This window comes from Protopterus annectens, chromosome 10.part0 (assembly GCF_019279795.1).
Source record: "Protopterus annectens isolate FY-2018-M chromosome 10.part0, PAN1.0, whole genome shotgun sequence".
NCBI lineage: Eukaryota > Metazoa > Chordata > Ceratodontiformes > Protopteridae > Protopterus > Protopterus annectens.
The window spans coordinates 1,455,546,416-1,455,571,822 of NC_056744.1; the positions used below are offsets into that span (position 1 = coordinate 1,455,546,416).

The 25,407-nt window shown below is 39.5% G+C and overlaps 1 protein-coding gene across 1 annotated transcript in view; it reads left to right on the plus strand.

The window, feature by feature from the left end:
* Nucleotides 1-25,407, plus strand: part of LOC122814301 (zinc finger protein 665-like) — a 640,008-nt gene that overhangs the window by 573,101 nt on the left and 41,500 nt on the right. The window contains exon 11 of the mRNA XM_044086888.1: nucleotides 903-1,025. Coding sequence (XP_043942823.1) covers nucleotides 903-1,025 — 123 coding nt within the window. The remainder of the gene's footprint in view (nucleotides 1-902; nucleotides 1,026-25,407) is intronic.

The window sequence follows — 25,407 nt, forward strand, 5'->3', positions numbered from 1 at the left end:
ACATGCATTAGTATAATGTGGAAAATTGTCATATAACTAGATTTCGTACTAGTGACAGATGCACTACTAAGTAACATTATTAAACCTTTGAAAATGATATCCTCTGCATAGCATGCTACTAGTGATGTCACATCTCAAGAATGTGATAAATTGCCTTCTAAAGTGGTTGAGACGGCCTTCTGTTGCTATGCAGTTTCCAGGCTTGTTAAGTGCAATATTGCAATTGATGGCAGAGAACTGCAAGAGGTTTAAACCCAAAGTCACAAGCTGAATGCAATCCATAGATTGTTGTCACATTGTTTTCCTAAGAATTTTGTATTAAAAATCAGTTGCATTAGAATTTTTTTTCTCCTGTTCTTATTGGCACATATGTATATAGGTTATGATTTGGATCACTTATGTATTATTGTGCAGGATTAGTCCATTTATTGTTGTAACAATGTTTTTTTACTCTTCCTTTTGTATTTGTCAAAACTAATAAAATTGTGTTTTGAAAAAAAAATCAGTTGCATTGCCTCTGGACTTTGAAGCACAGTCTGAGATTGTTGTGTATCATCTAAAATTTTCATTAGAATATTTCAGACTATTTTTGAACACTGTGTTTTATATAGGTAGAAAACATAGACAAAAAGCAAAAAGGTAAAAATTTATGAAAAATGTTTAGGAACAAACTGGTTAACAACTCTGCTGTCTCCCTCTTGTGGCTTTGATTGGTACTGTAGCCTGAGATTTTGGGGAAAATCTGCCTGAGGGTTAAAAAAATTATTCAAATACATCTCTTTCCTTAAACATAGCACAGGTCAAATATGTTTCCTTCAAACCTTGCTGGTCTTTCTTTATTCATATTGCCAAGGCTGTGTACAAGATAATCTTCTGTGATGTTTTTTTTCTTGTATTTGAAGGATATAGAATCCCCAGAAAGAAACTGCTGCTACTATTTAAAGCAGAGAAGGAGCTGCCAAGTGCTGATGTTGAGCAGCAAAATGCAACAGAGCACAAAGATCGTCTTGAAGATAACTCTAAAAGTAAGTGAACAACTTATTGAAGACTGTGAATGTTGTTTCTACTGATATCACCAAGGTGTTAGGTGAACTAGAAGAAGAACTCAGAGTTGGAAGATTAGAATATAGCAGTGTGAGAGCTTACTGATTTAACAGTAATCTGAGAAACATCTCAATATTAATTGGTGAAGAATGTTTAATTTATACAGGTTATGTTATAGTAGCAGGGGCCTGAAATGTAAAGTGGCAGATGTGGTAGAAAAGTCGGCAAGAGCACTGATTTCAATTTGACTTAGAAATCTGGAATTTGGTCAAATTACAGAGTTTGGATTTTGCTAATACTTACAAAAACAAGGCAGTACAAAATTTTAACAGGTTGAAACAACTCACTAATTCAGCATAACTAAGTGTGGCGACAGCCTCCTTATCACAGTATCAGTCAGTATTCATCTGACTAAATCCTTAATAGGCTGCCTTGTTTCTTGTGGTGCATCCTTGAGGTTGTGTATGTGTAGCAACAAAGAGAGAAAGATGTAGTCAACCTTTTGGTTCCGCCGATTTGTAGTACCTGCTGATTGGTACCTGACGCAACAGACACGTGATGATATGTTTTAATAATAGCTGTAGCTGTAAATGATAACTATGCACCACAAGAAGTGCTGTAATTTAGGAGCAAGTACTACAGGGCATATTTGTTGTAAGTTATGTGATGCTCTAGGTAGTAGTAAATACTACAGGACACTGCCATGTGGTGCTGTAAATTACTACTAACTACTGCTAGACATAGTGTTGGATACAGTAATTGTAAATATAAGCAGTTGGACTGCACAGAAATAATGACCATCGCAGGGTACAGAAATTGTATTTTATAATGTGATGTATGTTAGTAATGACTGCTGAGGGCCCAGTGACTGTATCTCATCAGCATGTGATGTTCTGTGTTAAGTAATGATTACTACTGCAGTAGGTATAGCTAATGTACAGCTCCACATGGTTATTTTCTTTATTCATTTTTTAACTGGGTTGGTGAGCTGACCATTTCAGTTATGACCCAGGTTCAATGAGCCAAAAATAATACAACTTCAAGTCTACATCAATTACTCGTACATTTACATAACATCATTAAAGAGGAAGAAAACAAAAACATTCACTAAGCATTGTAATATAAGACTTAGTACAATATTGTCAGCATATACTTCTTGATACAATTCCACAGTTTAAGTAAAGGAAGCAGGTACATTTAAAACAAGTCAGTTAAAATTGTGTAACTGCATTCTATCCATTATTGCTAAAGTAGATGCAAAATACTTTATTTTGTGGGTGTTCTTTAATGCCCCTTAAATGCATCCAGTTTGTTGGTTTCTTATTTCTTTAGCTAAGTCTATTCCATGTTTTGTTCCTTGTAACTACTAAGAGATTTGTTTGGCTCTCTGATGGGTAATTTCCTTCTCAGAGGAGGGCAGTGCTTGAGTTTCATGATTCTGAGCAGGAAAGTACTGAGTATACCACGGCATGTAGCGAGATAAGGAGTCACCTGATGATCTTTAGAGCCTCAAACTGATACTTTCATGAATCTAATAAGAGGACAAATATGCACATCCTTGTTTTGAGGGCTTGTGGTTTGTTTGTGTTGTATGTGGAGTGGAAGCATAATAGGGGCAAACTGCGTTATAGTTTCAGAATAAGAATGTTTTGGGAAATGGCATTTTGGACTCTGGGAGATAAGAGATGAGAGATTCCATAACATTGCTTTAATAAATTTTATCAGTGTATTGTGTAAAGCATGCGGCTAGAGTGTGTCCTAAATATTTTTGTTCTGTAACATAAACGATGATGTTAGTTTTAGTGTCTGTAAGTACCACAGGTTGTATGGAAACTAGTTTATGATGCAATGAGAAGAGCATGACATTTTTTTTTTTTTTGGGGGGGGGGGTTGAGATGTGTTTTAAGTGGGTTAGTTGCTTGAATGATTTTATTTGGGTCCAGTAGTAGAATGTCATTTGCACACAGGATGAGTTTCAGTAAAGGAACAAAGATAGGGAAATAGTAGGAGGGCCTAAAACTGAGCCTTCTGGGACCCTAGTGTATCCAAAAGCTGCAGAGGGCAGGGAGTTATTCAAATGAGCTTGGAATGTTCGTTCCATTCATTTTTGAACAACATAAGTACATTGTTATCAGAATTAAGCCTGTCCAGTTTGTTTAGAAAAAGTGACCTATTAGCTGTCACTAATATCTACAACTAGTTATTACTAATTTGAAATACCACATCATGATATGCAGACACTAGAACCGGCAGTGGTTATTGTTAATATTCAGAATGCATGGTGGTATACAATCACTGTAACCTACTGATGAAGGCCATAATAATATAGTGAGGTGCATTTACTGCACCCAGAAATAGTTATTACTAATGTACACTTCCCATAATGGTATATAGTCACTGCAGCAGCACTATTTATTACTAATGTACAGTACCCTGTGGTGGTACACAGTCAGTGTAAACAGCAGTACCCCTGTGGTGGTACTCCGTTATTACAACTGTAAGTAATTGTTACTAATGTACAGTACCCTGTGGTGGTGCAGAGTCACCGTAACAACATTACCCCATGGTGGTACTCAGTCACTGCACCTAGAATACAGCACCCTGAGGTGATACATAGTCACTGTAACAGCAGTACCCCATGGTGGTTCTCAGTCACTGCACCTAGAAGTAGTGACTAATAATGTATAGCAACCTGTGGTGGTACACGGTCACTGTAATAACAATACCCCACAGTGGTACACAGTCTCTGCACCTAGAAGTAGTTATTACTAATATATAATACTCTGTGGTGGTACACAGTCACTGTAACCGCAGTACCCCCCTCCCCCCGTGGTGGTACACAGTCACTGTAACAGCAGTACTCCGGTGATGGTACTCGTTCTCTGCACCTGGAAGTAGTTATTACTAATGTACAGCTCCTTGTGGTGGTGTACAGTCACCGTAACAACAATACCCCATGGTGGTATTCATTCTCTGCACCTAGAAGTAGTTTTTATTAATGTACAAGAACCCTGTGGTGGTGCACAGTCACTGTAACAGCAGTACCCCATGGTGGTACTCAGTCTCTGCACCTGGAAGTAGTTTTTACTAATGTACAAGAACCCTGTGGTGGTGCACAGTGGTCACTGTAACAGCAGTACCTCATGGTGGTACTCAGTCTCTGCACCTGGAAGTAGTTTTTACTAATGTACAGAACCCTGTGGTGGTGCAGCAGCAGTGCCACGGTGATGCGCAAGACTTTTCACCTAGTAGTAGTTATGTACAGTACTATGTGGTGTTGCACAGTCATTGTAGAAACAGTAGTTATTATTGGTGTGCTGTCTACCACATGGTAAGATACAGTCACTGTACCTTTATTAGTCATTAGTAATGCGCAGTGCCACATGGTGATATGCAGTCACTGTATCTAGAAGTATGTATTGCTTATGTACAATTCTGCTTGATGATGTATAATTTCTGTATCCAGCACCACCTTTACTAATATGCAGCACCACGTGTGCAATTAATTTGGTGATTTAATTATGAACCTACCCTCACTGCCTTCCTTTACTAAATCTAACATGACCACTGCACATTGTATAGATAACATTTCACTTAAATCAGTAGTTATCAGCAACTTGTGTATTTCTTTCAGTTATGACTTTGACTTCTCCGTCTCTATCTTGTTAAGAAAATCCTTTTATGTTACACAGCTTATTATTAAGGGTATCACATCAAGAGCCAAAGAACTTGTAGTCCAGCTTTATATTCAATGATGTATCCAATCTGAGATAAGTAATGCCCCCTTGGCATGTACTTAAGCACCTAAACCAATTCAAAATACCTCAGTGTTTCTTCACCAAAAGGATCTCAAGTCCTAGTATCTTTAACTACTCTGGTAGAGTAAAAGCTCTGTTCCTCTGTTCAGTCTCACATGGGGTCCTGAGAGTTGATCTGCACTTATCCTTCCATGTAGTGAGTGTCCCTTTGCTCTTTGAACTCCTTCCTGTAAGTAAAACCAGTGGAAAAGCAGACACACTGTCTAGAGGCCTACACCTATTCCATCATATTAACAATACCATCTGGTGTGATAGGTATGTAGCCTTACATATTTCCCATTTCTGGAAAAGACTTCCCTTATATATCAAACAAAGTACTTTCTTGGCAACCTTTAAAATTTATACCTGTTGTATGTCTCTAATTTAAAAAAAAATCCATCACCTGTATACTGACTAAAATATCAGTGTTCTTCAACTCACATAAATAGCGTCTATATCATAACATCTACAGCTTAGGTTGTCGAATCCTAAAACACTGACACCTAAGCGTCGAAAGCTAACAGTAGTGAACAGCCACATTATCAAATTCTTTCCTTGGGAAAGAATTTGGGTGGCCGTCCGTAAAGGAAATAAACAAATGCACCCAAATATAGTGGGGGGGGGGCTTTGCCCCCCACACCCCCTTAACTAAATAGGAATAGGAACCCCATAAATAAATCTAAATAAACCATCATATTCATTCCACTCTACAAAAGCAGATGCATATGTGACAGCCATGGGTGTACCTGTACCTCTGCCAACCGTTTGACAATAATATTTATTATTAAAATGGAAAATATTGGTTGTGGGTACAAACTCACATATGGGTTCACATTTTTAAAAAAAAATGTCATAAAAATTGGAAAAGTAAATATTTAATGCCATTCTGGTCATTTTCATGGTGCCCACCCTCACCTCTGTGTTGTCATTCTCCTTATTTTCTACGTCATTCAGACTCTGTACGACTGAGCACTACTTTAATCAGTCGTTTTAAGATGAAGTCAGTAAAATTATGTGCTGCCCCCAGTAATGTCTTCCCTGATGCAGCTGGCTGTTAGGAGGAAGGGAGGGATATTCTTTATTAATTTGGGAGGCTCCCAGTTCTGCAGTGACCATCAAGCCTCTCCCTTGATCACAACAGTGACCCATTTATTTATTTTATGGGGAGAGACTAACAGTTCACTAATTATGCTGAGAGGCAAGAGTCAGGCAGAAAGATTTATGCCATCATCTGCTGTAACTGTTTGGGATTTTTGTAGTAAATACACCTAACCCCCTTCCCAGTAGAAACTGAAAAATGGGATACAATTGTATTTATTGCTGTTTGGTGCTCATAGGAAAGAAGATGTGAATAATTGCTGTATAACAAAATAAAATGTGATGAGAAAGTAAAATGTGATATAAATAAATGGTTATAATGGAAAAGGGAGGAATGAAAAGGATGTTGTGTAGTTTGAAAAATTAAACTGTAAAGTGTTTTATTAAGATATATAAAGCATGATATAAATTGTAAATATGATGAATGTGTAAATAATGAAAGAAAGATAGAAATGTGTTAATGTAATAAAGCACCCCCCCCCCAGCCATGAGCAATTTGTGCAATAGCTTACAACCAGTATCACATGCCTAACACCAGTCTGCAGCACACTGTGTATTGCAGCCATGATGTCAGCATCCTCCCCCATGGACCAACCCATGCCCTTCTCTTTTCCAAAGATGGGTGAGCAGACTGTTAATTGCTATTGTCCTACCTCCACTGAACTAGTTGCTGCCAGTGCCTGGGACTGCTAATGAAACCCTGGCCACTGGTGCACGTATAAATCATCTAATTATTTTGCATTCATTCTGATTCTTGGAAGTAAAATTTCACTTAATTTCTGAAGAATTACTGAAGTTAATAAGTATACTCAGGGCAAAATGTTGTATCTGTGTAATCATTGTCCTATTTTATTCTTGTATTTAATGACTAAAATCATCTGCTGCAGTTCTTTTACTGTTGCATGTTCTTGACTACTTACATTGTGAGAACATAGGTATTTGGAAAAATTTATGTATCTTAACCATCCCTCATGTAAAGAAACAAATAATGAAATAGTGGGGTGATTAAATAGGATCAAAATTCAGATAAACAGGCAATTGGAACAAACAAATTTAGTAACCTCCAGTGTGACTTTTTTCATTCATACTCTAAGCAAAACATAAACCTACGTGAGTTCTTGAAATGTTTACATAAGGTTTAGAGACACATCAGTCCTTATTAGCACACTTAAATGTACACAACCCATTCTTGTGTTTGATATATGAAAACATGTAAATCTTTTTTAAACACTTAGTGATATTTCTTGTTAGCTCATTGTTTTTCTTAGGCCACCATAATCTCGCACTATCCCCTGATTTTCTTCTTGGTCTTTGTGAACATCTCCATGTACCCCTGTGTGTAAGCATTTCTTCCCATGCCTTTCCAAAGAATGAATTCACGTAGGAATCTTTAGAAAAGCAGTCCTGTTTTGATTGCCTGCAATCCGTTGTTTTCATCTTTTGAGATTCAAAATGTGTTTGAAAATGTTAACGTTATCCTGTCATGCATAGTTACCAGTATTCTTTTCCTTCCACAAAATGTCATCTTTAATATATTTTCCTCTGGAACTTTTAAAACCAGTTTCGGTACTTACGTATTATCGCAACCAGATTTTCGCGGTTGCGGTAATACGTTCGTTTGCCTAAAAACGGATAGTGGGAGTTATGTTAAGGTGGAATTTGATGTTTTCAGTGGGTATAGTTTGTCCTTAAATTTGGTAAGGTAAATCAACGTGGAGATGTGAATCTTGGACTGCGTACTGTAAAGTTGGTTACACTGATGTTGTGCTGCAGGAAATTAAAGTCAGACACCTGGGAAAATGTTCGGTTGAACTTCTGCTGTCCTGCAACATAGATTACTAAGTTGTACAATACTTTCTTCAGAGAATAAGGCACGGAGTCCTGCAAATCTTTTTTTTTGGTAAATTGTTGGATTTATTGTTTACAAACAGTTGAATAGAACTGAAGTTAAGGAGAATATGTATGTGCACACTTTATAAAAGTACGTGTACAACAGTGGCTGTTCTGTTTAGCAGTAGTCCCATAATAATTTTTTGGAGTCGTTGCCAATAATGCTTTATTTTTTGTATTCAGATGGTGTTATCCTTGTGGATACTACTTACTGTTGGACTGTTTAGTGAATGTTTTACGGCAGCATACTTGTGGATTTCTCAGTCGCTGGTTTACTGTTTGGAATGTGCCTAACACAAAACAGGACTTGAAAATGTGGTATGAGTGACTTGATTTTGGGAACGGCATACCTTCAAAGAAATACTCCTTTTTCAAATATTACACTTATTCCTACCTAAACAAAGTGTTTTGTTTTAAAGATAACATTCCCTGTGTGATTCTGCATACATTTCTGCTTTACATTACCCATGGGAAAAAAAGCGGTATTATCGCAAAAATCTGGTTGTGATACTACGCAAGTACCCCAGTTTCATATATTATGTACTACTATCTAATTCAGTTTGTTGCCACTCATTGAAAAATGCATGATTGTGTATTGCAAAAATTAATTGTGTGAGCTGTGGCGAACCCTTAATGGGAAAAGCCGAAAGGAGAAGAAGAAGAATGATTTTAAATCTCTTAGATGACTGTTCACTGTTAGGGAAAGCGGCAGGGTCAGATGAGGTCACAGCAGATATTATAAAGATGCTGGGTGAGATAAGGGAGAAATGGCTCCTGAGGGTACTCACAGCAGTGTGGAGAGAAAGACGTATCCCAGATGACTGGAGAATGAGCATACTCGTGCCACTATACAAGAACAAAGGGGACATCCACAACTGTGGGCAGGACAGAGGTATCAAACTCCTGTCACACTGCACGAAAGTTCTGCAGAGGGTGATTGTTAAATGTATATGCAGAGTAGTCGAATGTAAGATGGGAGATGAGAAGTTCAGATTCAGATCCAGATGCAGCACAACTGACCCAATGTTTGCAGAGAGACAGATAGTTGAGAAGAAGCTAGAGGTGAGGAAAGAGTCCAACTGGGCATTCCTAGACTTGGAAAAAGCATATGAAAAGGTCCCAGGAAATCTGATCTGGGAAGTACTGCTGTGGTTCAGAGTCACAGAAACATTGGTAGAATTACTGCAGGCTATGTACAAGGACCCAGTGATTCAAGTAAGAACAATGTTCGACCTCACAGAGGGGTTCCCAATGGGAGTGGGTGTATACAAGGGTTCAGCTCCAAGCCCACTGCTGTTCATATTGGTGATGGACTACAGTAGCAAACAGGTTGGAGGGGCAGATCAACAAAGTTGCTGTATGCAGATAATGTGGCATTAGAGACCGAGTCTGATCAAGAACTTCAGCTAAGGATAGGGGAATGGAATGCAAAACTGAAGGTGCATGGGATGAAACTAAGGACAGATAAAACCATGGTAATGGCAACAAGTTGGAGAAATCAGAAGAAGCTGAGAATTGAGATAGAAGGGAAGACAATGGAACAGATAAACAGCTTCAGGTATCTGGGAGGGGTGGTTGAGGAGAAAGGGAAGTCTGAATGAAGAAGTCAAAGCTAGAATCAGAGGGGTTGCAGCCAACTCCCATAGAGTCTCTGGGGGTAGTATATGACGGAAGAATGCCAAAGAAGCTGAAAACTAAGGTGTATAAGACAGTGACTCGACCAGTACTATTGTATGGTACAGAAACCTGGGCAGTAAAGGCAGAGCAGATGATGGAAATGAAATGCCTGACAATGGTGTAGGATGCACACTGTGGGACAGACGAAGACATAAGGACAAGAGCAGAAGCCAAAGTAGCTCCAATTGCAGGAAATATCAAAGTGAACAGATTATGGTGGTTCGGACACGTGCAGAAAAGCAAAAGACAGTCTGGTTTAGAAGATTTGGGACAGACAGGAGGAAGCGAGGATGTCCAACAAAGAGGTGGATGGATAGTGCAAAAGAAGATCTATGGCAGTCAGGTACGAGTGTCGAAGAAGGCAGGAGTGTGAGATTGAATCGAGAGAGATGGCAACAGCACTTTACCCTGACCTCACATAGAAAATGGGGGAAAAAGGGGGACTGATGGTGATGATGGAAGACAGTTGATAAAGTTGTTATTAGCCAGACTTATTTTCCCCTAAGGTACCATTGTATGTCCTAATGGACTAAACTTTAGTATCATTGTCACCATCACAGCTGTTTATGTTTAAAATCTGTAGTTTATTATTAATAAATAGTTTATGATTTAATTTAGTTCTAAATTCCTTTGAAATGGCTTGTACATGTCCATCCTCAAACTTTAAGTCCTTAGATGAGCCACTGCCTTCCTTACTGAGTAAACCAGACTTAAACTAAAAATGGCACAACACTACCAATAGTTCAAAGCTGGAAATCAGGACACCATGCAACAATAAAAATAAATAGTGGTAAGTTGAAATACTGGATATAAGTCAATAATTGTAAAGCAAATTAAATAGACATACAGTCTTTCAGACAACCACACATTCTTTTTTCAAATAATTTTTTGTAATCTTTAAAATAAACACAGACTGGCACATCTAACATATGTAGTTGTAATTAACTGCATCATATTTTTAACTGACCAATCACAAAATGAGTTCAGTTTTCTTATACTCCTGTTTCTTAGAAAAACTTTAAGTGGTCAGCTGTCATTAAGCCGCAGTCCATTGGCTGCATAAACAAGTAGTAGCTGTCCTTTAGTTTCATAACATAGTTCATTAAAAGTCATCACTAGGTATCTTCATATCCAGACTTTGTAAAATTTAAAAAGAAAATGCCACTTTATGATCAGTTACTAGATAATATCTAGCAATGGCACTAGAAACATTTACATTTTTAATGTCTTCTTGATGTCCATAAACTCTGAGATGAAGCATGCTTTCTGGTTTCCCTATATAAAACATCTCACCTGTCTCACTTTCACCATAAAGTACATCTTTCATGTGACACTTATCACATGCATTATTAAAATACATTCTGCTTGTTTCAGGATACTTAAATACATTAGTTAACTTTGATAATATTTCCAGGTGCTTTATCACTTCTACGTCTGTGAAATATGTTTTCTTGTTAATAGCTTTCTTTAAGTAGCTGTTTCAAATTACTAGCCAATCCACATGTACACTTAGTTGAATGTTGTGCAACCTTACACAAGTGTGCTCACCATCATGTCCAAACTGCACTTTCTGATCTCCCTTAACCTGTTTGATAGAATAATACCATAAAGTAAAGGGCATTTGACTATTGTTGTTAACATACTGCATGCAACAGTAAAACTCCTGATACTTTGACCACATAATGCAAAGACAGATGCTTAGAAAGATAGAAGGAAAAAGAAGACAGGATCAAAAGAAGTTGAAGATGACAGAGCATTAGTGAATTAATACCAACTTTTGATGGGTCTGTTACAAGTGCTGGCATGCTAGTAGCTTGCGATACACACACACTTGCTCACTGTCACTTGCTAGAAAATGCAAGTCCTGAAACTTTCACTTGTACATAGCTCTCCCAACACATGACCCTATACAACTGTATAGCCCTACCCTAGCTTAAACTCTAACCTTAAAACTCCCATTCATTTCCTATCCCGAGTCCTCAGTCCCTTACCCTAAACCTCCATTCTCCATCCCTAACATTTCCAGTTATTCCCAAAACCTAAAATTCCACCCCCAAACCTCAGTTCCTGAATGCTCCATAAGCCCAGAACTCCCCTCTACCTCCTTAAGTCTAAAATTGCCTTCCTGCTCCCTAAACATAAAACCCCCTTCCTGCTCCCATTGCCTAAAATCACTGTTCTGTTCTCTCCTCACAGCTGCTTGCCCAAAGTGATATTCACGTTCATGTGTGAGCAGCGGCCTACATGAGCTGCAAGGCGTTTGAGTACCTGTTTTTCAAACACTTGGGACTTGAATGCCTATAGTGCTCCTTGATAGACAGGCCTGGTGTGCTTATGACTTTGGCGTCACAAAGAGTTTGATTGAGCTAAATGACTAAACCACAGCAAGAACAAAACTGGATAAATGCAAACTTATGAGTATTAATGAATGGGTAGGGGATTGAATAGAATGCGGAAGATTTAAAGGAGGAAGTGACACATAAAAGATACAACATAAAGGAGTGTTTTAGGGTGTGTGTGTGACTGAGAGCAAAGTGAACATGACATTGGGCTTGTGGGGAAGATACTGTGACTCATATACATGCAGAATGTGTCAGAGACAAACCTAAATTAGTAGCTAGAGTATACAAAAGCAGGAAAAATGTGTGAGACAAAGCAGGAAGGGAAAGTAACTTGAGAAATGTAAGGTAGAGGATAAAGCTGCATCAGAAAAAGTAATGAAAAAAGAACCAAGGAAAGTCAGCAGAATGGGGAAAACAACAGACATTAGAATGTGGGAGTGGGAGGCATAGTGTTAATTGGAGCACAATGCGTAACGGGACTGAAATCTGGATCATGGTTGCTTCGTTCTTTCAGACTTAATGCCAAAATAACACCTGAGTTAACAGCAAAAAAAAAAAGTACTGTAGGTTGAGAAAAGTACAGTTGTGTGCACTTACCATAAATGTAGATGTTCGAGTGTATTCACTGTTGCAGTCATCACATTTGGGTTATCTGCCTGCAGGTAGCCCTCAGTCGGCCTGAATACCAGAGTCTTGGGATTTCTGCGTCGGATGCTGTCACTTCTTCCATGATGTCAGGTCGTCAGGGGTATAAAACATGCAGCCGATGCCATTACATCAGTTTTTCTTGCCCCAGATGTCAGGTGCCCCCACAATAGGAAGCAGTTACATGGTATGGAACACCCCTAGCAAAAACCAAATACACATGATATAAAGTGTGCCAAACAAAAAAGATAGGTAACAGTAAAGAGAAGTCAGGGGGCTGGAGGGAGGGTAACCAGGACTGCAACAGTGAATACACTTGAACATCTACATTTATGGTAAGTGTACACAACTGTACTATGTTCTTCGTGTTTCACTGTTGCAGTCATCACATTTGGGTAGATTCCCAAAGCTAAGGAAGGGTGGAGGCAGTTAAGGAGCATTAGGGCTAGCAATGACACCCTGTAAGACTGCTGTGGCAAATCCAGCTCTGGATTTTGAAAAGATAGGCAAGTGGTAATGCTTGGTGAAAGTATGTACAGAGCTCCAGGTTGCAGCTTCCAGGATGTCCCTGGGAGGGACTCCTCTGAGAAAAGCAGTAGAGGTAGATGCAGCCCTGGTGGTATGTGTTCTTATCCCCTGTGGGGTAGGTTTTCCATGGTGCTTGTAGCAGAAATGGATGCAATGTACTATCCATTTGGAAATGCTTTTCTTTGAAATTCCCTTCCCCTCTGCCCCTGCAGCAAAGCTGACTAGCAGCTGGTCAGATTTTTTGAGAGGCTTAGTCCTGTCCAGATAGAATCTAAGCTGTCTGTGCACATCCAGGGAATGCAATATCCTTTCCCCTTTATTGTGGGGATTAGGGAAAAAAGTAGGCAAATGAATGGACTGGTTGAGAGCCACACTAGATACCACCTTAGGCATAAATGATGGATTAGTCCTGAGGGAAACCCTGTCTGCATGGAAGATAATGAAGGGTTCCACTACCTAAGGGCCTGTAGTTCAGGCACTCTTCTTGCAGAAGTAATGACGAGAAGTAAAGCTGTTTTCCAAGAAAGAAATTTCAGCTCTGCTGTAGCAGTTGGTTCAAAGGGGGGAAGAGTAAGTTTTTCCAACAAAATGTTTAGGTCCCAGGCTGGAGTGGGAGCTCTCTTGGGGGTCTTAAATTTTTGGCCCCCTCTAAGGAATTGTTTTACCAGTGGATGAGAGAAGAGGGGTGGTTCAGTATTATAATGTGCTGATATGGCTGAGGCATGAATCTTAATTGACGAGAAAGATAGGCCCTTGTGGAGCATTTCTGTTAAATAATCTAGAATATGAGGTAAGCTGGGCACAATTGTGCCCATCCCTTGAGACTGGTTCCAGGAACAGTATCTTTTCCACTTACCTGAATAGGATTTTCTAATACTAGGCCTCCTTGCCTCAAGAATGACATCCAGCACCTGCTTACTGAGGGTTGCTAGAGGTGAGTTCAGGGGATTAGCCAGGCTGCAAGGTTCAGGGTCTGAAGCGGAGGATGCAGAATCTGGCCCGCCTGCTTGGACAGCAGGGAAGGAATCTGAGTCAGGTGCCATGGTTGTAGCACTGTCAGACTGCGCAAAAGGGTGTACCAGTGCTGGCGTGGCCAGTCCGGTGCAATCAGTCCTTGGCTTGTCCTGTTTGATCTTTAGTAGGACCTTCGAGAGGAGAGGAAGGGGGGAAGGCATAAACTGAGAGGCCTTCCCAGGTAGAGGACAGGGCATCCACTTTCCAAGCTTGACAGTGGGGAGTTCTGGTGCAGTACTTTTTCAATTGGTGGTGCTGAGGAGAGGCAAACAGGTCTACCTCTGGAGTCCCCCATTTGTTCCTCAAGAGCTTGAATATTTTGGGATCCAGTTTCCATTCGTGTGGGTCCAAAAGATTTCTGCTTAAGTCGTCTGCCAGTGAATTTAGTTTGCCTGGCAGGAATTGAGCTTGCAGGTTCACTTGGTTGCTCAAGGCTGTGTTCCACAGAGCCATGGCTAATCTGCAGACTGGATAGGAATGGGATCCCCCCTGCTTGTTTATGTACCACATAACTGTGGTGTTTTCTGTCTTTACCAATAGTTGTCCTGGAAGAATAAGGTGTCAGAGCATTCTGTACAGCTAACATTTCTTTTTGATTGATATGCAGGTGCATCTGTATTGGGTTCCATTTGCCCTGAATACACTGCCATTCCATGTGAGCCCCCCATGCATAGTCTGATGCGTCTGTTGTTAGGGTTTGGGCAGCAGGGGGTAGAGTGAAAGGGAGTCCCTTGTTGTGGTTGCAGGCCTCTGCCCACCAAAGGAACTCTGCCCTTTGGCAAGGGATGATAGGAATCATTGTTCCCAGGTCCTGAGAATGCTGACACCATCGACTTTTTAGATACCATTGTAGTTTCCTCATATGCAGTCTTGCATATGGAATTAACAGAATGCAAGAGGCTATGAACCCCAGGGCTTGCAAGATTTTCCTTGCAGATAGCTGAGTTTTTGTGGCCAGTAGGTTGAAATAGGTTGTCAAATAAACTTGTTTCTCTGGAGTGAGGAATGCTGTCGGGGAAGTTGTGTTCAAGCTTGCTCCCAGGAATACAATCTATTGGGAGGGTACTAGGTGTGATTTCTTCTAATTGATGGTGTACTCCAGTGAAGTTAGAAGTCTCTTTACAAATGCCAGGTGCTGAAATAGCAAGTCCTGACTCTCTGCCTGAATCAGGCAATCGTCCAAATATGGGTAAATCTGAATATTTTTCTGCCTGCAAAATGCAATGGCTGCAGCTAGGCACTTTGAATACCCTGGGCGCAGTAGATCAGCCAAATGGAAGTGCAGAGAACTGATAGTGCATGGAGCCTGCCCTGAAGCGTAGGTATTTCCTGCAAGATTCCCTTATTAGGATGTGCAGATAAGCTTCTTTTAAGTCTATGTTTGCCAGCCAGGCATCCTTGGCTAGCATAGGAAGAAGCTGTTGACGAGTTAGCATTTTGAATTTTGGAACCACCAGAAAGGAGTTGAGGATAGACAGGTCCAGAATAGGATGCCAGGAGTTTTCTTTTTTGGGAACCAAGAAGAGTCTTGAATAGAAACCTTGTCCCCTTTGTTTTTCTGGGACAGGTTGAATAGCCTTTATGCTGAGAAGAGAGAGAACTTGTTTTTGGGCCTCCACCCATTGGTTTGGGGGGAGGTCTGGCCATCCACTTGGGAATGGGAGAGAGTGGAAGGGGAATCTGTATCCTAGGGAAACTATGTTTAAAACCCATTTGTCTTGGGTAATGAATTCCCAGTTTTTTGCATGCAGGGCGAGCTTTCCTCCTAAAGGTGCAAGTAGTTGACCAAGGCTTGGAATATTTAAGAATAAGTCATTGTGCAATTTTTCCATAGGAGGGTAGCTTACTACTCCCTGCTTTGGAAGTGGGAGCCCCCCACTGCTTAAATCTGTACATAGCCTGAGACTGAAGTCTTGGTGATCTGCTGCTCCTGGGTTTGGACTGAGAAGGCCCGGAAGGGACTGGAAAGGACCATTTCTTTGAAGGCCAGTGCCTACTGAATCTAGGTGGCTGTACTTGTAAGAAATCTTTAACAGTTTGCATAGATTTAGCTTTTTCCTCCATTCATTTGAGGACTTCTTCTGCTTTGTTGTCAAAAAGGTGGTCTTGGTTTAAGGGTGCATCCAGTAATTTAGCTTTAACATGATCTGGCAAGTTTTGTTCCTTAAGCCAAGCATGCCTTCTAAGTACAGACCCAGTGACGGCAGCCCTGCAAGATGCTTCTAAAGCATCAAAACCACATTGCAAAGTATGTTTACCAGCTTGGTCAGCAGAATGCATTAACTCTTGTAAATCTTTGTTCAGCACAGCCAGGAATCAACATTACTTTCTGTTTAAGTAGTCCCATAATATGTTGCTGATACTTTAACATATGAAACTGGCAATTTAAAGCCCTAATGTCCAGAGGTAGCAGAAGTATATACCTTCTTACCCCATTTGTCTAAAGCCCTAGAACCCCTGTCAGAAGGGGTAGGATTCTTGGCAGAAGTAGTCTTAATGCTTTTAGGTCCCTGTGAAATGGTCTCTGGATCCGCAGTAGGATTCTTGAAGAGGAATTTGTGAGTCAGGTACTCTATAGTACCTGTCAGGTTTAGGGGGAGCTGGAGGGAAAGTGTCTGGGGTAAGGCTGGATTCCAGGAAAACATCATCTACAATCTCCAGAACAGGAGGGATAGCTAGAGGCCTGTGCTGAGGCAGGTTTAAGAATTCCCTAAGTCTCTTTTTGGACTGTGAATAGTCCTGGCTTTCCCAGCGAAAATGTTCCCTAAGGGTATGCAAGGTTTCACCAAAAGAAAAATCTACTGAATGGGAAGCAGAGGGAATGGAATCCTCTGCATCAGAATCCTCATAAGTAGATAAGGGTAAATCCTGGTAGTCAGAAGGAATAGAAATATCAGTTTTCCTGATCAGAAGAATCAGAAGGAAAATCAGTTCTAGGTCTCTTAGAGGGGGAAGGCTGGCTTCCCCTAATTAAGGTAATAAGGTCTTCAGCCATTCTAATCATTTGTTTTTGAGGCATGTGGGCCTTATAATGAGCTTTGGTCGTCGGTTTTCTAGGTCTGGTGCGAGCTTTAGGCCTGAGGAATTCGGTATTTTTAGCTTGAAACGAAGTCGTCAGTTTAATATGAAAATCTGTAGGCCTGAATACACCCTCAGAAGCCAGTGACTGCAGAGCGGCTTTGGACCCATCCAAGGTAGAGACATCCGCAGGTTCCATAGTCGAAGAAGCATCTCACGGCATACCAAACTCCGAATGGGTCTCAGCAGAGGCCTGCGAATCTGTAGAAGTGGGTATCAGGGGCTGCAAAAGTGCCTAGCTTAACGGAAGTGTTGTCAGCGGTTTTGGACCTATGTGGCCTGTCTCTGACTTTATCCTTATGTTTTTTCGGAAAATTGGTAGTTGGATGGCTTAACAAAGCCATTTTGGAATACGGAGATCGAGAACGAAAGTATTTAGCTACAAAAATAGCCCAATGACGAATAGTTTGGGCATTCAACAAGGCACAAAACCGACAGCGAGGGACGTTGTGGTCTGGGCCTAAACAGGTGAAGCAGTAAGAATGAAAATCTCCATGAGGTATTTGCTTTCCACAGGCAAGACAATTATTATTTTTTTCTGACATTGGTTAGAGCAAGAAAAAAGGATCCCCGACCGGGTACTTATCTTTTTGAAGACTTCAGGTCTGAAACTCGAAAATGAAAATTTCAGGAGTCGGCCAACCGGCACTTGCGAACTGCTTCTGCTTCAGGCACCGCACAGCAAGAAAGACTGATGTAATGGCGTCGGGAGCATGTTTTATATCCCTGACGTCATGGAAGAAGTGACAGCATCCAATGCAGAAATCCCAAGACTCTGGTATTCAGGCCGGCTGAGGGCTACCTGCAGGCAGATAACCCAAATGTGATGACTGCAACAGTGAAACACGAAAGACATCTTGTTAGACCACTGTAGAAGCAGACCACAAGTTGAGAACAAGATGGCTGCACTTCTGTAGACACTGCTATTCCTAGCTATCTCAAAAATGCTGAATAAAACTACAATCCGGAAGATAAAGGGAGGACTAAAATTCTGAAAATAATATACAAGATCACTTCTTGATACCTTACAGTAATGTTTGGGTTGACTCCAAAGCATCGAAGGAACTGTAGGTAATATGGGCAAATCAAGAAGAAACCAACACAATGTCTAAGGAAGAAAGCAGCATGGAAACTCAGTCAACAAAAAATAAATACTCAGTCTTAGCCTCTCCAAAAAAAGATACAACACCAAAAAGACAAAGGACTGCAAAACAGTCTGAAATGGCAAAAACTGCATCCAAAACTAAACCAGACCAACCAGCTAACCTAGAAGACATTAAATCAGCTCTACATCCTACTCACCAAGCAACACAGGACCTCACTTTACAATTTAAATCCTTTGGAGACTCATTCAATCAGATCCTAACTAGAATTGAGAAATCAGAAACAAAAATACTGGAAACCGAAATAAAGATTGACAACATACAACAAAGTACAGATTCTAACCTCAAATCAATACAAGACCTGCAATCTAAAATAATAGACCTTGAAGCCTGATCAAGCAGAAACAATATAATTATCTAAGGAATAACTCAGTCAGTTACACACAGTCATTTAATAACAACCATTAAGCAAATATTAAACATTTTATTAGATGGCTTTTTTGAATCGCAGCAGTTAACAATAATATTGCTAGATTTGCCACAGGTTCTCCATTTAGAACCCATCACTGTTTGAACCTAAAACAACTAGACTGGCTAGAATTTCTTAACCAACTTCAATTACTCACAATAGCCCACAAGACCTTGTTACAACCCAACAGCACACCTATATTTTCTAGCCTCATAACAGCCTATAATAATCTCAAGAATCTACGCTCCTCAAGCAAACTGCTGATCAAAACTACCAAATCCAACAACTCTGCAGGTGAATCCTTGTTCTCTAACTCCGTTGGGAAACTATGGAAAAAAATACCCTGTGAAATCACATTACAGACTTCTCTTTTACTTTTTAAAAGGAATCTAAAACTATATCTCAGTAAACACTGGCTATGCTCCTGTACTAACCCTGACTAACTTTTCTCCTGTTACTACTTTTCTTTCTAAACTATACCCTCTATTACCTTCCCTTCATAGTCTCACTATTTTATATTATTGCATACAAATTTGCATATCTGTAATAACTATGACTATTATAATTTGAAAAAAAAATTTTGTTTTTTTTTGTGCACACTAAAGTTTTTATGTAACGCTTCCTGTTTTTATAATATATGTCACAACTTTTAGATTAATTGTATAAGTTTTTACTTGGAGCTTTTCTCCCCGGGCCCCTACTGAAAATGGACATGTATCCAGCTAGACTAGCCCGGTCAACAAATGTAAAATGAAATAAAATAAACAATAGAGAGAGCCCACCATGCTCTAAGAGAAACTCAAGCATCAAATAAACCAATACCAGTTTATGTAAAAATTTTGAATTATCAGGACATTTCAAGCATCATGCAAACTGCAAAAAAAAAGAAAAAAAGGCTTTCTCACCTGGAATAGTAATCGGATCACCTTTGCTCAAGATCTCCCCATCCAAATAAGACAAGCGCTCTCTTTGTTTTGCTGCTTCCTGATTGAAAGAAAAATAAAGTTCCAGATGAAATATCTGAACATGTTAGTGTTCTTTAGTAAAGAAACCAAATACTCGATCGCATCAAGCAAAGAGGCTAAAGAAATATTTTTGTCTATTTTTAAGGCAATACCTGCATTGTAAATATGCTTGTGAAGGTAAACGGTCATAGAACCTAAACCGGCCAAATCCATGTTACCCCTGTGGGAAGGATCATAACTGAGACAAGGTTATTTCAGACCTATCATTTCCCATATACAAACATGAGGTGAGAGAGGAAGTATGTTGGTGACCGCTGGGAACGGAAAGGATGCTCCATGTTTCTCAGCCAAGCAGATTAAGAAGAGGCCAGTACCCTCTGCTCCTGCAATTAAAGCACTTCCTCCCCCAATAAGTAAGTATCTTCCAGTTATCACAAATGGTTAAGTTGTGGGGGTGTTTGTGTTTACTTTCCTGCATATATCTAGATAATCACTGAAAAATGGAACTACAGGGATGGCATTATATCTTACAATAGTCTTCATTTCCCGGACTTGCTTATTCTTTAAGGTACTGTAACACAGAAAACGTTCTGGCTGTAATATGCAAAAACGGTGCATTTAACAGATGCTTAATGTGTAGTTTGTATACAAAGTTAAATCAGGCAAACACCCATACTCATATTGTTGAAAACCGAGAAAATAAGCTGCAAAGAAGAATAACTGAGGATCTCGTTGTGTTATGATTTGTCTTAATAACTCAGACAGTGATCAAGCTTTTAAATGAGCAAGATAGTTGCAGATAATGCTGAGTACTTAAAAATGTGACGTACACAGTGACTCACAAGGCCTGAGTTCAAATATTTGGTATTTAAAATATTATGAAATTGTTCTTTACTTGATACATACATATTTTCAGTATGTTTGTTTCTATGTATTACAGCTTAACCTTATTTTTGCTTCATCAGTCTATTAATGTTGACAAAGTTTTAAGGTATTAGTGACAATTTTGTTAAGTATTACAGTCTAATGGAGTGCAAAGTTTCAGAGTGGTTGCTAGTTACTTCTGTTTAATCTAGGAAAGCATGACACTGCACAAGAAGAAAGGGCATTGAATAAGAAGATCTTTAACAGAGATTGAAAAGTGTCCAGTAAATATAGCCATTTATACATCTGAATCTCCTTCAGGAACCACTGCTGGTGTTGTGTTATACAACTAAAAGGCAATGCTACTTAAAATTGTAAAGGTTAATTATGTTGTTTGTTGCTGCTTGTTTACTGGTCGTAAATATAAATCTCTGTTAAAACTTAATACTGTAGTATACTGCATATAATAAGATGTTTGAACAAATTTTTAAGCCTATTTGATGTGGCAAAACTGTTTGCAGTTCTTAAAACTAAATGTTTTACACTAAAACATAAGCAATTTTCTGTTTGTTAAATTAAGTGATTTAGTATCCTCGCTTATTCCTTTTACATTATGGTGGCATCCTTGTTTTCTAGGACACAAAGATGTTATTATGTTGGAAGAGATTGGGAATGGATAGTAGGTGTTGAATAGAGAACTAGTATGTTAGGCTTTTTCTATATAGTATTTGTTGTTATTGAGTGGAACCCAGCTCTGGAATATCCCACCTAAGTAGTACTTATTCTATAATTCTTGAACAAAACCAAACAGATAAATCAGTTTTTCTTACTTTTCCCCTTCCTTCTTGGTCCAGAGGGATAATGGATACGTATTGGGGATGGGCAAGAAGGGGTGTGTGTCATTCAGCTAAATCCCGACATAAATTTCTTACCCATAACAATATTCATACTGCATATCACCAACTTCTAATGTCATTACATAGATTAAGGAAAAATGTGGGAGGCTGAATCATGGAATGTAAAGGGGATTCAGGTAAGAGATAAAAGAAACCTGTTTTTACATGTCACTTTTAAAGCTAAAGTGAATATTTATTTATTTATTTATTTATTATTTATTTTTATTTATTTAAATTTGTTGACCAGGAGTGTCCGACTGGACGTGGGTCCATTTTCAGCGGAGGCCCGGGGAGGAAAGCTCCACAGTAAAATAAACAGACAGTAGTTACATTGGGTTGGGAGGGTGGCCTAATGGTTAAGGTGTTTGCCTTATAAACACAAGGTGCAGGGTTTGAGTCTCACAAGGGATAATTGGCTAGGCTTAAAATGGCTCGCAGGGGCAGTTAGCTTAGTACTAATCTATGAACCTATGATTACATAGCGATTAACAATTTAACATAGAAATTACTTACAACATATTTACAGATGAAGAACATAGTACATCAGTAGACAACTAGAATCTTTATCTGTGAAGTACATAACAGGCATTAACAAATGTAACAATGATAAGTTCCTGCTGTATAATAAGTACTAGGCTTATGAGCATCTGAGCTTGCTGTCATCAAGGTAGTTAGTGGAGGTGAAAGAAAGGTAGTAGTTGGATGGGGTGGATGATATTAGAGTGGGAGTTGCAAGGGCATAGCCAGCATGTTTTTAGGTGTGCTTTTAATAAAGTTTTGAAGTTGGTGCATGATGGTACGGAGGTAATTGTGGGTGGAAGTGAGTTCCATAATTTGGCTATGGCGCAAGAGAATAGTGCTTCACCAGCACAGTTATTGGCTTTAGTGATCTGCAAGTGATTTTTGTTGCTGGATCTTAGTGGTCTGGTGGTGCGATAGGGTTGGAGTAGATTTTGGAGGGATGGGACAGTTAGTGGATGGTTTACTAGTTTGTGGGCGAGTGAGAGTTGATACCACTGAAGGAGGTGAGGGAGTTCAAGCCAGCCCAGTTCAGCAAGTGAGAGACAGTGGTGACTATGGTAGGATGCCCCTGTGGCGAATTTGGCGATTTTGTTGTAGCAGGTCTCTAACTTGTTTAGATCACATTGCCTTAGGTTGGTATATACTGGAGAGGCATAAAGTAGGGTGGAGATAAGGTGGGAATTTGCTATTGAAATCTTTGCTGCTTTGGTGAGAAATTGTTTATTTCTGTATAATGCTCCTAGTTTTTTGTGGACTTTTTTTATGGTCATGGATATGTGAATGTCAAATTTTAGTTTATTGTCTATTTCCACTCCTAGCAATTTGGTGTGTTCAGTTGGGTATATAGTGGCGGTGTATAATACTAATTCAAGAATCCCATTTGACAAAGGAGCAGTGGGTAAAAATTGGGGAGAAAAAAATGGATCAAACAGATTGTAGCATCTGGGGAAAAAATCTAACAGTGGGGGATGGCTATAATAATCAAAAAAAACATTCTAGGATAATATCATGAAATGTGATTCTGATAGAAATGGAAGATGCTGCTATATAATCTGACCCCGCTGTAAGGAAAACAATTTTAATTCTAAATTTCTATGCCCCTTGCAGTAATCAGCAGCACTTTTTATGTCCCTGTACAGTATTCTAGCTGAATTTAAGAACCACTATATAATTATAGGAGGGGACTGGAATGCTTACCAAGATCCCGCATCTGACAGATCAAACCCCATTAAACCTTATAATAAACAGGCTACAGTTGCACTTGGGTAGCTTAAACAAGATTTCAAACTCTTTGATCCCTTAAAACTTCAGCTAAGATCTAGCTGTATTCAACTGGATGTATAAGAGAATTTAAGTACCTTTTATCTGCACATTTTTCAAATAATATGGTATTTAAATTGATGTATTTATGTTACATTGAATATTAACTGAACTGGAAGTTTTGACTCCGTTTTGTCAGTTAGTGCTTGCTAGATTTTATTGCTGTTAGTAATTGCAGGCGGGGGAAGTCTCATTCATTGATAGCCTGTCACTGCCTATTTAAGTGGTACATTTAAGAATATTTTCTGCTTAAAAACTTCAGCTTTGGCCGGCTAAGATCTAGCTGTATTCAGCTGGACATATAAGAGAATTTAAGTACCTTTTATCTGCACATTTTTCAAATAATATGGCATTTAAATTGAGGTATTTGTGTTACATTGAATATTAACTGAACTGGAAGTTTTGACTCTGTTTTGTCAGTTAGTGCTTGCTAGATTTTATTGCTGTTAGTAATTGCAGGCGGGGGAAGTCTCATTCATTGATAGCCTGTCACTGCATATTTAAGTGGTACAGCTAGGAATATTTTCTGCTTAAAACTTCAGCTTTGGCTGGCTAAGATCTAGCTGTATTCAACTGGACGTATAAGAGAATTTAAGTACATTTTATATGCACATTTTTCAAATAATACGGCATTTAAATTTTATGTATTTGTGTTACATTGAATATTAACTGAACTGGGAGTTTTGACTCTGTTTTATCAGTTAGTTCCCCACCCACTCTCCCTGTTTTTGTTTTGGTGTTAATCTTGTTGGCTTTGAAACTGCCCGCCCCTCTTGTAAGTTTGTGTTTGGATACTCCTTCTGGGCTCATCTCATTTGCTGACTCAACTGAGTGCAGTGAGATCATATTATAGCAATAACCCACGCCTGGGTGTGGGTAATGCGGGATTTACCCATGGTTGGTGTGGTTTGGTCCCAAGGGCGAAGCCCGAGGGACCAAACAAAGACAACCGTGGGTAAATCCCGCATTACCCACACCCAGAAGTGGGTTATTGCTATTATACTATGACATTATTTAAGAAAAGAAATAATTACTTTTCTTAAATAATGGCATTGTATAATGCCTCTTTGCTGCCCTTCCGCAGCTGTCTGGTATCCGGCAGTTCTGATGTGCGCATGCCTACGCAGTACATCAGAGTTGTGGCCAAAGCACGGAGAAAGCAAGATCTCCGTTGCTTTTAGTGTTCGCTATGTTAAATGGGTTTAACATAGCGAGACAGCTTTAAAATAAGCAACGGAGATGTCCGTTGCTTATTTTAAAGCTGTCTCGCTATGTTAAACCCATTTAACATAGCGAAACAGTAAAAAACAACGGAGATCTTGCTTTCTCCATTGCTTTTTTTTTTTTTTTAAACCTGTCTCGCTATGTTAAATGGGTTTAACGTAGAGAGACAGCTTTAAAATAAGCAAGGTTCAAATGACAAATTCACCACTGTAACAGGTACAAGCAAGCACAATTTGAGGGTAATGCTACTCAATGCTGGAAGTCTAAACCTCAAAATGCAATCACTCGAGGCACTTCTTAAAATGGAAAACATCAACATCTGTGCAGTGACAGAGACCTGGTTCAAAGCTCCAGAGAGCACCCCTGCATTACTAGGCTATAATTCATACCACACCTTTTGGCCACCTAACCCGGAATGAAGCACTAAATGTGGAGGCGTATCCATATTCATTAAGGATATCCACACCTCCAGGCTAGTTGAACAGCATAATGCATCCGAGATTATCCAAGTGCAACTAACTCTGGGCAAGACCGCAATCCAAACTGTAGCTTGCTACAGACCCCCCAGCATTCCCACTCCTCATTTCTTGATACACTGGAAAGTATTAGGGTACAGCCTAACACCCTAATAATGGGCGATTTCAACTAGCCCACCATTAACTGGGAAAACTACTCATGTACCAACTCTTTTGCTCAACGTTTTCTGGAATTCATAAATTCCAACGCCTTGGATCAACTTATTCACACCCCTGCCAGGGGCAGTAATATCCTAGACCTGGTCATTACCAACATGGGCAACCAGTGTTCCACACCAGAAGTCAATTCCTCGGTCAGATCTGACCACAAGCTAATCACCATAGACATCCTGCCCCCACCCCTAATTATGGAAACCACTGTAAAAAACTTCTCCAAAGCCAACTTCACACTTCTT